General features: G+C 45.9%; 1 protein-coding gene across 1 annotated transcript in view; it reads left to right on the top strand.

Annotated features, from left to right (window-relative positions):
• SHFL (shiftless antiviral inhibitor of ribosomal frameshifting) overlaps window positions 1-14,396 on the top strand; it is a 282,766-nt gene that overhangs the window by 243,388 nt on the left and 24,982 nt on the right. The window contains exons 4-7 of the mRNA XM_078640058.1: window positions 9,101-9,142; window positions 10,918-10,953; window positions 11,457-11,612; window positions 13,180-13,283. Coding sequence (XP_078496184.1) covers window positions 9,101-9,142; window positions 10,918-10,953; window positions 11,457-11,612; window positions 13,180-13,283 — 338 coding nt within the window. The remainder of the gene's footprint in view (window positions 1-9,100; window positions 9,143-10,917; window positions 10,954-11,456; window positions 11,613-13,179; window positions 13,284-14,396) is intronic.

A 14,396-nucleotide genomic window follows, 5' to 3' on the forward strand; every position in this document is an offset into this window, starting at 1 on the left:
GCAGCGCTTTTGGCAGTGTGCAGGTAACTCTTCTAAACTTTTCTGCCATCACACACCAGAGTCGATTATGCTCATGAAGATGCTTTATTAGAAGTGTGAATGGATATGCGGCTGGTCCCGGTTTGGCCACCACCCTCCATGCCTTCGCTGACAAAGTTTGCAATTGTCGAGGTGTCATGTAACAAGCTAATACGTTCTGGGCGTTGTCTTGTTTTGCTTCCATTAACGTAATTACACAAACACACCTGATAGTAATGATTTGTAGATGAAAAGCCCAGGACTGGGAACAAGGCCATGTTGAACTGGAATGAGGTGGCCAGGACCCCTGCTGGCACTGGACTGGCTGGAGAGAGACTCTGCTGCGGGAATGGGAATTGTGGAGTAAAAATTGTAGCAGATACTACTAGGCACCTCTGGCCTGGAAAATAAAGATCAGGGTGGAGTCAGCTGGACAGGAACGGGCTAATAATCTCAAGGAAGATAGATACTAGAGAGAACGAACTATTAATACAGAAGCCTAATAAAATAGAGAAGGGATGCAAAATCCAAACAACCCGTAAAATTAGAGGTAATACATACACCACATCCCCCACCCACGCCCCCTCTCCACCATTGTTCCTCCCCCCAACCTCACCGCGGGTGATGCTTTCTCCAAACTCTTGGTTACTTCCTATTCTCTCCCTGTGTTGCTTTCGCCTCCCTTGTACCCTCCCTCGTGTTTCCTATGCCTCCCTTCCAACCCACCAATGTTTATTCCTCTTCTCTCACCCTCCCTGTGTTGCCTCCGGATCCCCCATCCCCCACCATGTCCTTCCGCCCAACCCCTGTTGCTTCATCCCCCCCCCCCCGCTCGCTTTGAGAAAATGCTTTTGCACATTTTCTTTTCTTTTTGATCACTGTTCCAACATAGAGTGGTAACTTAAAATAACAAGCAGTTGCAATGCAATAGGTCTCGTTATGCATTGAAATGTTGTCTATAAATTCTTGTTTCTGCCGTTATTACTTAATCTCCTGTGAGTTTGACAGTATCAGTCTCTACCACTTCCATTTCACTAAGTGAAGACGAACTAGATACCATCTCATCTCTCCTGACACTCTCCTCTCCCGCTCCATCCATCATCTCCTTGTGTTTGCTTTGTTCACTCTAAGTTGGCAGGGTATGCCCAGATGTGGGTCCCTTGCTCACTTTGCCACTGGATTTAAATTAGCCTGAATGATGAGGGGTGTTACCTCGAAACTAGCCCCAGGATGCTTGTTTCTGGTCCAGGGAAGACCTGGCTTGGCAGTTCCGACTGGATTGTTCCCATGAGGCACAGGGTCAAGTCTGATTTGAATATGGCTGGGTCTCAACTGGGGTGGCGAAGTGAGCTAAAGAATAATGTTGGAATTAAACCCAGTTCTGTGACTGGGGGTGAGTGTCTGAAAAGTTTGTGCTCTGTCCTTCATCTCCCTGGGTTTGCTTTGCATCTCATTTGATGGCCTTCATCCCTTCTCCTGTGTTTGTCCCTCCCCTGGAGCACAGCTTCATTTGCAATCTTTTTGATTGGGAGGCTTGTGTCATTCAACAGATCCATAACGGGGAACTACTTGTTCGAGGCATGTGGGCTGCTAAATTCATATCTTAGCATTAGATCGCCGCCTAGTGTTGGGCTCGGATGATCGCACATTGTTGTCCTGGAAGAGTCTTCGAAGTATCCTGAGATAGGTGGCTCCTCCCCTGGACTACAGTGCGCATGGGCATCGGCTCCATCCCCAGATTGTTTTTTTCCGCCATTGGGTTCGGATGTGGTCTCGACGTCTTACTGTCGGAACCAAGAAAAACTAACTTTTAGCGGCCAAAAGGCCTCGATTTTCTTGCGTCGGTATTGTCTGCGCACGGTCTCGAGTCTTCCGTCTCTTGGAGCCGGAATAAGCGGAGTTTTCTTCGCTCTCGGAACTTTGAGGCCTTCTCATCGCGACACGACTGCAAAACTTTTCGGACATGGAGCGGAGCCCGTTTAAGTACTGCCCGCTCTGTGGGTCCAAGTACCCACACATCGATCTACACCCCGTGTGTAACAAATGCCTTTCGCCTGACCACGACGACGGCAAGTGCAAGTTGTGTGCACAGTTCCGCTCAAAGAAGACTCTCAAGCTTCGGCGCGCGGTGCGCATGGAAGCTAAACAAGCGGCCCCGGATCCGGAGAACATCTTCGGCGACCAGGACGAAGAGGACCAGGGTCATCATCTCCAAATCTCCCCACCCGAGACGGAGGTCGAGGCGGATCCGGGAGACGACGACGGAGTCGCGGGTCAAGGCCTTGAATACGTCGACGAGGTAGGAGACGACGATGAGATTTATGGGGCCGCGGCAGACAGCTCGGGGGACGAGCTCTGCCCCGAAGGTTACGAGGATACCGACCGGGACACGGGATCGCCTGCCGGCCTTACCCAAGACCCGTTGCCGCAAGCCACAGCCCCGCCTTCGGGCCCGGCCACGGACTTACTTGCTGAGCAGACTGTTTCGAAACCGAAACCGAAACCATCGGGATCGACAACACCTAAAATGGCCGACCCGAAAACGAAACCGAAACTTAAGGACTCGAGTGTCCCTAAGATGGCTGCCGTGCCGGTGAAAACGACGGTGCCCGCTACCCCATCGACTCCGTCGACCTCCGGTCCGCAGAAGTCGAAGAAGTCCGTCGATTCCGATGCTGCAAAATCGAAACCGACGCCAGAGGAGGGGTCCTCCAAAAAAGATGGTCGGCACGGGTCAGCGGCTACGACGCCGTCCAAGCCCGCCAAAGTCGGCTCCAAGGAGGCTACGCAGGCACACGGAAAGAAGTCTGCGCCCCGAACACAGGAATCGGAGGCGGTAAAGACAGGATCCGCGCCCAAAGCGCACAAGGCCCACAAGGACGTCGGATCCGAGGGAAAGATCAGACCATCCTCGTCAGCGCCGAAACAAACTGTGAGTGAGGCGTCCCCCATAGCCGAATCACTGCAAAGAATCAGGGAGAAGGCCTTTGCCCCGTCGGCTCCGATACCATCGCCGCAGCCGCAAAAGGACACTCCAGCGAAGCCTTCTGGGAAACTTCTCTTTATTTTGCCGCCGAAGGAGGCGCCGAAAGCATTTTCAACCAAATCGGCACCGAAACAGGTGGTTTCTTCACCGACTGGCCCGCTTCCACGTCGGGTACTCGAATCAGAGGACGATTCAGAGCATTTCATCGACGCTGACACAGGCAAACTGACCCTCTATAAGAGGAAAATCACTTCGGAGCCAGTGGACTCCTATGTCATCCCACTAAAGAAGAAGAGGGTGCCCCTTGACGCCTCAGGCCTCACGGAACCAATCCAGCCTCCTCCGAGACGGAGCCCTACTCCCTCCCCAGAACACTCTGCGGGTGAGGGGTATGATGAAGACAAGCAGTACAATTTCCCTATCAATGAACCTGATGCACTACCGGATTCATATGATGACACTGGTGACCAGAACACCCAAGGTGTGGGGCAGGACCCGCAGCTTTTTAATGCACGTGCATCCCCGACTGAGGATTCAGCAGGTTTTCATGCACTACTCGAAAGGGCGGCAGCCAATCATGATGTGGACATGCATGCCGACCCGGTTGAGGAAGACTTCCTTTTCAACACTTTTTCAGTCTCTGAAAGGACAGTAAAGACACTGCCTATGCTTAAAGGAGTCCTCAAGCATGCTGGGGACATATTTAAGGAGCCTACAAGAGCGAGAGTGGTCAACCCTCGCATTGAAAAAAAGTACAGACCTGCACCTGCGGACCCCGCATACATCCGGGGACAATTGCCACTGGACTCTCTTGTGGTCGCCAATGCCAGGAAACGTGCCAACTCCCAGACAACGGGTGAAGCTCCTCCCCCGGATAAGGAGTCCAAAGTGCTAGAGGCAGGGGGCAAAAGAGTAGCTGCACAGGCATCAAACTTTTGGCGCATCGCCAATACACAGGCACTCTTGGCGCGTTACGATAGGGCGCACTACGACACCCTAGAACAGATTGTACAACACCTGCCTCCACAGTTCCAAGAAGCCACCCAACTGCTCATTGAGGAAGGAAAGCTAATCTCAAACGCAGCCATCAAGTGTGCACTTGACGCTGCGGACACAGCTGCTAGAGCTATCAACACTAGCGTTATGCTGAGACGACAAGCGTGGCTCCGCATCTCAGGGTTTAAACCGGATATTCAGACAACAATCCTTAATCAGCCAGTCAATCCTGATAGTCTGTTTGGTCCAGATGTTGACACCACCCTAGAGAAAATAAAGAAGGACACAGAAACTGCTAAGTCCATGGGGGCCCTGCAGTCACAACAGTTTCGTGGCAGCAATTTTCGTCGCTCAGGTGCACGTGGAGTCACCAGAGAACAAATGGGTCAACAATCCCAGTTCTCTAAAGGTGGGGCACAATCCTCGTTCACAAAACAGAACAAGGGAGGTTACAGAAATAACAGCAACAGAGGTCGCGGCAGAGGAAACAACAGCTCCCGCTCCTCTGCTCCAAGCAAACAGTGACTCTCTGTCACTGCCCCCCGACCACCTAACACCTGTCGGGGGGACACTACAGCAGTTCCTGCCCGTCTGGAGAAACATCACCACAGACAGGTGGGTGCGACAACTAGTCCAGTATGGTTATTGCCTAGAGTTGAGGTCCACTCCACCCAACATCCCGCCAAGGCAAAGGCCTATGTCTGCAGAGCACTTGCTCTTATTGCAGCAGGAAGTAGTGGTGATGCTGCAAAAGGGAGCAATCGAGCTCGTGCCGGTGGGAGAGGAAGGCACAGGGGTTCATTCCCTGTACTTCCTTATTCCAAAGAAGGACGGATCTCTCAGACCCATTCTAGATCTACGTCCCCTCAACCTGTACATACTATCAGAACATTTCCACATGCTTACACTGCAACAGATTCTTCCATTGCTAAACCAGGGAGACTTCTTAGCAACCTTAGATCTCAAGGATGCTTATTTCCACATTCCACTACACCCGTCACACAGGAAATACCTCAGGTTCACTATTCAAGGCAGGCACTACCAGTTCAAGGTCCTACCCTTCGGAGTCACCACAGCCCCGAGGGTGTTCACCAAGTGTCTGGCGACAGTAGCGGCGCACCTCAGGAGGCAGAACATCCATGTCTACCCCTACCTAGACGACTGGCTCGTGCAAGCCAAGTCAGAGCAACAGTGCGCCGCAGACATGTCGACTACAATTCACCTTCTTCACGATCTGGGTTTCTCCCTGAACTACCCAAAATCGCATCTTCAGCCGGCACATGTCCGGCAGTTCCTAGGTGCGACGATCAACACCCTGACGGCCATGGCTCAGCCAAACCAAGTCAGGATAGACAGCATGCAGGCTCTGATCCAAAGGTTCAGGCCACAACACTCGCTTCCAGCGAGAGTGTTCATGCAGTTGATAGGCATGATGGCCTCCTGCATCTTCATAGTCCCTCACGCATGGCTACATATGCGCCCGCTCCAGGAGTGCTTAGCGAATCAGTGGACACAGGCTCGTGGGCAATTGACAGACCTAGTGTTGGTTACCAGTCGGGCATACGACTCTCTGCATTGGTGGACTCCACACAACCTTTGCAAGGGCCGACTGTTCCAAGAGCCTGTGCCGCAGATTGTCCTGACAACGGACGCATCTCTCCAGGGATGGGGAGCTCATGTGCTCACTTACACAGTGCAGGGACTATGGACGACGCAGCAACAGAAGATGCACATCAACTATCTGGAACTGATGGCAATCTTCATGGCGCTCAAGTCCTTCATTGTACATCTGTGCAACAAAGTCGTGCTAGTCCGGACGGACAACATGACCGCGATGTACTACATTCAAAAGCAGGGAGGCACCCACTCGCCACAGCTGTCTCATCTGGCTCAGAGCATGTGGAAGTGGGCCATTCAGAGGAACATTTTCCTCATGGCAGAACACCTCCCAGGAAAGGACAATCAGATGGCGGATCTGCTCAGCAGGTACAGCCATCAAATGCACGAGTGGGAGTTACACCCATCTGTCCTCCACCCGTACTTCCAGCAGTGGGGTCATTCGGAGATAGACCTGTTTGCCACAAAAGAGAACGCAAAATGCCAACACTTTGCCGCCAGGTTCCCTCACCCACAGTCGCAGGGGAATGCGATATGGATGAACTGGTCAGGCAAATTTGCGTACGCTTTTCCGCCAGCCCCTCTAATACCGCTGGTCGCAAGAAAGCTAAGGCAGCACGAGATGACTCTCATCCTAGTTGCTCCAACGTGGGCGCGCCAGGCTTGGTACACCACGTTCCTCGAACTCTCAGTGGTGCCGCATCAAAGACTGCGCCTCACGCCCAGTCTTTTGACGCAGAACCATGGAGAAATTCAGCATCCAGATCCGCAACAGCTCAACCTGGCGATCTGGCTCCTGAAGTCCTAGAGTTTGGATACCTTAACCTACCTCCGGAATGCATGAACATCATCAAGGAGGCGAGGAAACCAACTACTAGAGCATGCTATGCTGCAAAGTGGAAGCGTTTTGTCATTTACTGTACAGCCAATGACATCAACCCGCTAGATGCATCTATCCCCAACATCATCTGCTATCTGTTGCATCTTTACAAGTGCAATCTAGCGTACACTTCCATTCGGATACATCTATCCGCCATAGCGGCTTATCTCCAGAACAGGCAGCACCTCTCTGTCTTCAGAGTGCCCGCCATTAAAGCCTTCCTTGAAGGTCTGAAACGAGTCATTCCCCCAAGAACACCGCCAGCTCCGGTGTGGAACCTCAATGTCGTTCTCACCAGACTGATGGGACCACCATTTGAGCCACTGCACTCGTGTGAACTCCAGTTCCTTACGTGGAAAGTAGCTTTCCTTGTAGCTATTACGTCTCTGAGGCGTGTCAGTGAGCTGCAGGCGCTCACAATCCAAGAGCCATTCATTCAAATTCATCCAAATAGGGTAGTGCTACGCACTAACCCCAAATTCCTTCCGAAGGTGGTGTCACAGTTTCATCTAAACCAAACTATTGACTTACCAGCATTCTTTCAAAACCCGCAAACGGTGGCGGAAAGAATGCTCCATACCTTAGATGTACGGAGGGCGTTGATGTACTACATAGACAGAACAAAACCCTTTAGAAAAACAAAACAACTCTTTGTTGCCTTCGCACCACAACACAAAGGCAACCCGATTTCCAAAGCAGGGATAGCCAGATGGATTGTTAAGTGCATCCAGATATGTTATCAAAAAGCCAAGCGCACTTTAACAATACCCCCCAGAGCGCACTCCACACGCAAACTGGGGGCATCCATGGCTTTCCTAGGGAACATTCCTTTAGAGGATATTTGCAGAGCAGCCACGTGGGTTACACCACATACCTTTACAAAACACTACTGTGTTGATGTGCATTCCAAGCAGCAAGCTGCTGTAGGACAGGCTGTTCTGAAGACACTTTTTCAGGTTTCTGCAGCTGGCACGGGCAACCGCCGCTGATGGAGGGACTGCTATGTATTCTATGCTAAGATATGAATTTAGCAGCCCACATGCCTCGAACTGAATATGCTACTTACCAGTATGCATCTGTTCTTGGCATGTAGGGCTGCTAACATTCATATCGCCCGCCCTCCTCCCCGGTGCCTGTCGCAGCTGCAGATATACTATTGTATTTATTCATTAGCATGGACATCCTTTACACTTTTCACTCCATCTTCTGCCACAATGGCGAAAAACAATCTGGGGATGGAGCCGATGCCCATGCGCACTGTAGTCCAGGGGAGGAGCCACCTATCTCAGGATACTTCGAAGACTCTTCCAGGCCAACAATGTGCGATCATCCGAGCCCAACACTAGGCGGCGATCTAATGCTAAGATATGAATGTTAGCAGCCCTACATGCCAAGAACAGATGCATACTGGTAAGTAGCATATTCATTTCTTTTGCTTCCAGCATCCATGGGAGTGCATGTGTTTCCTACCTCTTTCTGCTCTCAACTTAGTCTATTGCTTCCACCACACCATCCCTGCTACTATCCCACCATGCTGCTTCTCCATTACTTCCACGCTGCTCCAGCTGCTCAGCAGCCTTCATTCTTACCAAACCTGTCGTACCTGCTCCACCTTTGCTAATCCCTGGCGCTGTTGCATTTGTTGGTCTATTGTGGAGGCCCCGGCAGTTCCTGGCAGTCCGTACCTACCAACAAATAAAAATGCAACGAGACAGTCATCCACCATCTTGGAAGCATAAATAAAAATAAAGTATCTGCTGAGACATAATTCACACGTACACATGACATCACGTCGATGTCACACTTTTTTGACACAGGGTTTTGCATAATATTTACCAGCTTCTTCTCGAGTTTGTTGCTCTAGGCGTATTTCTGTTCTGCATTTTGTTTTTCATTTCAAATATTTATATTCATATTTTGGAAGTATAGCAATGGTACAAAAGGCGTCATATTTAAAGAACATGTGAGCAAACTTTGAAATTAAGTGCAGATAAACAAATACATGCCTTGAGTTGCAGAAGCATGAAAGTAACAGTAATATGAATGGTTTGTGTGCAAATATTTGCGAAAGAATTGTTATGACTGCTATAAAGTGTCTATGAAAATAAACATTATTGTGCCAAGAACATAATTTTTAACTGTTTTATATTGATAAGAAAAGTAGAGAATAGCCTTAGAATGAGAGTTTGAAGACAAGACGAGGACATAGAGGGAATCTGGAACGGTTGGCCTTGGCAGAAGGATATTAGTCATATAGATCTATGGAGGTGATGCCAGAAAATATGAGTAGAGGGTGTTTTTTGACGCCCCTATAACATTGAAAATTGATTTTTACATTAAACAGTTTTCAATGTTTCTGCTGAAGTGCATTTATATTTGACACATTTCGAAAAGCTTAATGTTTGTTGTTGATACCATGGTTCAGGCATTCTGGACGTGGGCATGTTTTACCTATCAAACGATTGTACCAAAAAGCAACCACTAGTGATTACTCTTCCTCACTTTGCACTCCTTAGCCTCCTCTTGTTCTTTTTACCATTAGGGCATGTTGGGTTGATTTTAGGGGTACTCATTTTTTTTTCTCCTTTGCTTTACACTTTTAGAATGTGGTGGAAACATTGAAACGTGAAGAGGAGCTGAAAAAGGTATAACAGACTACACTTTAAATTTTAGATATTTGTGTAGCAGATTGCAATGCGTTTAAAAATATAACATTCTTATAATATATAGGTAGCAAGAAAGTCTAAGTGGCAATTCCATTTTAATGTGCCACATTTTATTGAGTATATATTATACCGTTTTCACATGTATTGCATATAGTTGTTAGTTGGATTAATTGGCCATTATGCACATTTGAATATTTTCATAATGCCAAGCAACGCATTTTCCTAGTTCTAATTATAGGAAATAATACACACTGCCATCGACCTAATGCCGAGTTTAATACAATGCCAGATTCTATAGTGTACACAAGTCCAAATTAATAGCTTCCGCAGTGCTCAGTAGAACATTTTGCCAGTTGCCTCTATAACCACAAATATATGTTGTACACTATTACACAATACAAGTTGCCATCATTTCACAAAGGGCACTTTTCCAGTTCCTGGAATTTCCAATGCCAGAAGCGCTACTTTCCATAGTGCCTGATACATTGTGCAGGTTTATATTAAGTTCAATAATGTAGACTGTCTGTTTATATAATGTCTAAATCAGTGGCATTCCCAATATCCTAAGGCCAATAGTGTGCTTTTCAGATTGACATCATCCCCTAATTATCATGCATAGAGAGTTTTCATTATTCCTAAGCGAGATCATAGAAAGTGAGGTGACTCCGGTCCAGAAATTTGTTGAAAATAACAATATTGTTCATTGTTGACAGCACCGATAATGGCTATTTAAGGGTAAAGAAAATACCTTTGTTTATATTTGGAAGGGCATTCTTTTTCCCCTCAATGAAGGTCAGTCAGCGTGAAGTCTTATATCTGCTTGATATATTACGAGCTTACAAAACTGTTGCTCCTGAAATCTTAGTGGTTCCTTGGAGATATGTGCGGAAGCCCCAGAGATGGCTCTCCAATGGATCTTGTAGTTCCTCCCTCACTGGAGCCAGCTAGTCAGGATTGGTCTTGTTGGCTTCCCTATCCACCAAATATAACAACTGCTGCACTCCTCCGTTCTCTTCTCTGTTGTTCCTGCTCTTTTTTATCTTAATGCCGTCCCCTGGCAAAAAAGCTTGCAGGATTTTGGATCTGCTAGCATTACGCAGATACTTCTCAGGCTTCATAACAACCAGGGGCATCAGAGAAAAAACTATTTTCCAGCCATATTTTCGTCAGTATAAAGTATACATGTTTCCGACTGAATACCCCAGTAAATACCTCAAATACATGATTCTGCCAACGAGGCCTACGTTGGCTGTCCTACCTTTTGACTGAATAAAGAGTAGCTCTAATGTCCTCATTTTGAGAAAAGTTTTTTAAAAATCTCCCACTCTGGTTTGGCGCTGGCCTCTCCTTCAGCTAGCCAAACACAGCAGTTCTAAGAGCAACAACAACCAGTTCATAATGTAGAAAATTCCTTCTGTTACACCACACATTAATGACTTCCACTACTCCCCAACCAAGCAACAGCCTGCAAGGATAATGCACTAAAGGAAATTGTCAGTTCCCTTCCCACCCTCTTCCCCACCTAAAAACAAGGAAGAAGCAGCAGCTCTAAAGCACGGACTGATCAACGCATGCAGTCCTTTCTTGATATTATTTTTTGTGAATTGTAGATTCTGTTGTGTCACAAACCATTAAGGAGCAGTGTGTGTCCTAACCATAATTGCTTTTTGGGGTCTTTTGTATCGCCCCTACTTGTGTCACTTTAAGTGTAGTTTCTTGTATCTGACATATTGAGTATTCTCATCTCCTTCCAGAATCCTATAAAGATTGATAATGACAAGAATATACAGGTAAGCCAGAAAGTATTCTCATAATCCTCTGTATGTCTAAACTAATGGTCTACATGATGTCTGATATCTAATGTTTCAGGGATGTATGTGTCAGTGCCTCCATGCTTATTGGAGTGTGCCCGCAATAAAGAATGCTTTTTAACTTGCTTTTTCTAACTTCACTACTTCCAATAATACACAGACCAATCTCAGTGACTGTACATGCTTCATTTGCACCAATCATTTTCAAGACTAGAAGCAGTGCATTTGTACTTTGCATTCTTTAGGTATGTATGGAATCTGTGTACAGCGCAAACCTAGCCAAAAGACAGCAGCACACAGTGTACAGGTTGAAAGGCAAAGATAGTGAGTGATTGGCGTGGAAGCTGGGGATTTGACAGGGAAAGTGGACTTCAAACTGTATGCAACTCCATCGAGCAATCCCTGCTGCTTGTGCATAGTTGTATAACTATTCTGAGAGACCTCTAGACCTAACATTTATAACACTGTTGCTTGAACCGTAGGAAATTGTTGCAGCACTAAAGAGTCTTCCGCTAACTGAGAAGAACTTGCGTATGTTTAACAACGCCAATAAGAACTGGATCCCTTCCAACGATAAGCAGTTTGCCTGTCCGACCTGTGACAACATGTGGTGGCGGAGAGTCCCGGAAAGGAAGCAGGTAATAAGGCCAACAACTAATCTATGCTGCTCATTAAAGTTAAAGTAGTGACAGAGAAGAGCAGGCAGAGACCAATTGACTGAAGCAAGAGGTAGACAGAGAGGTCCCTGAGAGGTAGATTGGCATCCCTTTCTTGTATAAGATGACAACCACGCTTCAGATCCTAGCGGACACTGTGTACGGTCCTGAACTTTCCACCTACCAATCATTGATTTCTGGTGCGTTATTGAATTAGATAAATGAAAGCAAACGACAACACACACAGTGCATTAGGCAAGCACACAAAATCCAAGAAATGCAACTTTTCATAACGACCTGAGGTCACCCTGTTATTGTGACGGGAGGGGGATTATTTTAGGAAACCATGATTCACTTGGTCAGTATGTAAATCTTTGCATTTGTTGCCAGTGAATGGTGCACACCTTTTTTACCTGGACAGATACATTAAGTTGAGCATAGTAGGCTCAAAGGAATACATTTAATATAAAAACTGTTATTGATCTTTTCTTCATCTCCCTTTAAAAAAAAAAAACTATGAGAACTGTATGAAATTATAAAATATATTTTTAGGTTTGCTGAATATTTGATGTAGGAGTTAAAATTTGAAATTGTAACCCTTGTAGTAACTGCACAATCGTGTTTTGTATGTACTCAATTGTTTTAATCATGTGTAAAAAGGAATAGGAAAAATAATAAAAGATTCAAAATGATTGTAGATTCATATTTATTCACTTTATTTGGCTAAAGGACTGTTTACTTTTCGGTTTTTTTCATGAGAATAGTTTGTTTTTAAGATGTTTCGTCCCAGTTTATCATAATGATTAGTTTGTAAAGCATAATACATTTTGATTTTTTTTTGTCTTGAATTATTCACTGGGTTACATTTCTACCGGTTTTAAAGAAAATAAATCTAGGTTTTAATTGAAAAGGGAAGTTTTTGTTGTTACTAGTAACGCCTTTTTCACCTTGCCAGTACATAAAAACAATGCACAAAATGTGTGGTCAGATGTTTGCGGACTGTGCTCCATTGTATGCCGTAAACCAATGCACATGCAAAACAACCATTGTGCTGTTCTCTCCATTATTCATCTGGTGATAGTGTTTCAATCGAGATTGCTTTTAACTAAGACTGCTCTTAAAGGTGCTGCCTTTCCAAATTTTACATAACCCTAGCCAGTCCCTACTTCATTGCTTTGTGAAATAGGGTACCCAGCGTTGCAGTAATAATTTCCCCCCCAAACGTTTTTTTATTTCAGATTTTTTATATGCACAATATTCTCACACAAAGTGAGCTTTACTTTTACTTAAGAACTAATGTGTGATCTCCAGCAGTCATGCTGGTGCCTGGGATTAAATAACCCAGGCACGGTAAGCATCTAAGAAGTTTGATGCTCTCAATCAACATTGTGCAAGTTAAAAACATTTTTTTCTGTAACACTTCATGCCATGGAAACAGTAAAACTGAAATAAATGATCGAACATGACAAAAAAAGTGAACATTTTGACAGCTCAGCAAGTTTAGGTTATTTTCCCCGAGTCATATTTGTGTATGCTCGTCCTCTTGTAGGTATCCAAGTGCCGGAAATGCGGAAAGAAATACGACCCAGTTCCAGTGGCTAAGACGTGGGGCATTGCAGAATTCCACTGTCCTTCCTGCCACCGAATGTTCAGGTAACCCATCTGGAAATTTGAGTACACAGCCAGCAAGTACTCAGTCATGTAATTGATCCTTCGTTTGTGTAATATTTCGTCAGGAATGTCTCCTTCATGTTGTGATTCATTCTATTACCAGTTCGGGCTTGTACATGGATGAAGTTGCAGTCCAGTCAACAAGTTCTGGATGCAGCGATATCCGCTTCTAAGATTAGTTTCACTTCCAGATATGACATGGTTCAAATCAAAGATCATAGTCAAAGATGGAGGCCATCCAGGAGCTGGCCCTGATCTATCCCTCTACCATATTTGCTGCTTTCTCTCTTGTTGTGAGTTCCACGATACTGTCAACATTGCCCAGGTGTAAACAGTAAACCCTGGGGTGATTTGTGCCTGGTCATTTATAACCGAACTATAACCTCAGATGTGGGCAAATCTCCTCATACATTGCAAAACTCATTGGACCTACTCTGCAGTCATTGTAGTGGGTGGTTAGAGGACCACATCATGTGGACCTACAGCAGTTGATGACCTTTATTACACAGCGTATGCCATTAACCACTTCTGTTGCGGATGCAGTGAGCTCACCTTACCTACAGTGATAAAGTTTCTCTCATGGTTCTAGCCATGTTGTAACTCTGATACAGGTCTAATAGAAATTAAAAATGTGTTGATGGTAAGATCCCACTATGTATTTGTTCGCACCAAAGAAGCTAACAGATAAAGATTCTGTAGAGTCAAATCCTGAGCTAGTTCATTGGTATTGTTTTAGTGTTTCCATACCGTGAGGCTGAAGTATACGGATACATTGAACTTGTTTCCACTTTCTAAATCTAAATCTTCTAAGATTTTCTTCCGAGTTGAGCTCTCTCATCCAGTAAAACCTACAATTGTCATATTGCTTACGTCTCTAGCAGTTTGGAGTAGACTCCATTCAGAGCAAAGTATCCTTTGTGGCTAGATACAAAATTGAGAGGATAAGCCCTTGCACTGAAACCCACTCATCTAGCTATTGTTTCTACGGTCTTAAGGAAAGGTCTGGCTTCTCCACTATAATGGATTTTGATCTGTTAACCTTCACAGGCTTTTAAAGCCAGGCAGCAGTCTAAGGCTCTGTTTATACTTTCACCT

Source organism: Lissotriton helveticus, chromosome 1_1 (assembly GCF_964261635.1).
Source record: "Lissotriton helveticus chromosome 1_1, aLisHel1.1, whole genome shotgun sequence".
In the NCBI taxonomy this organism is placed as follows: domain Eukaryota; kingdom Metazoa; phylum Chordata; class Amphibia; order Caudata; family Salamandridae; genus Lissotriton; species Lissotriton helveticus.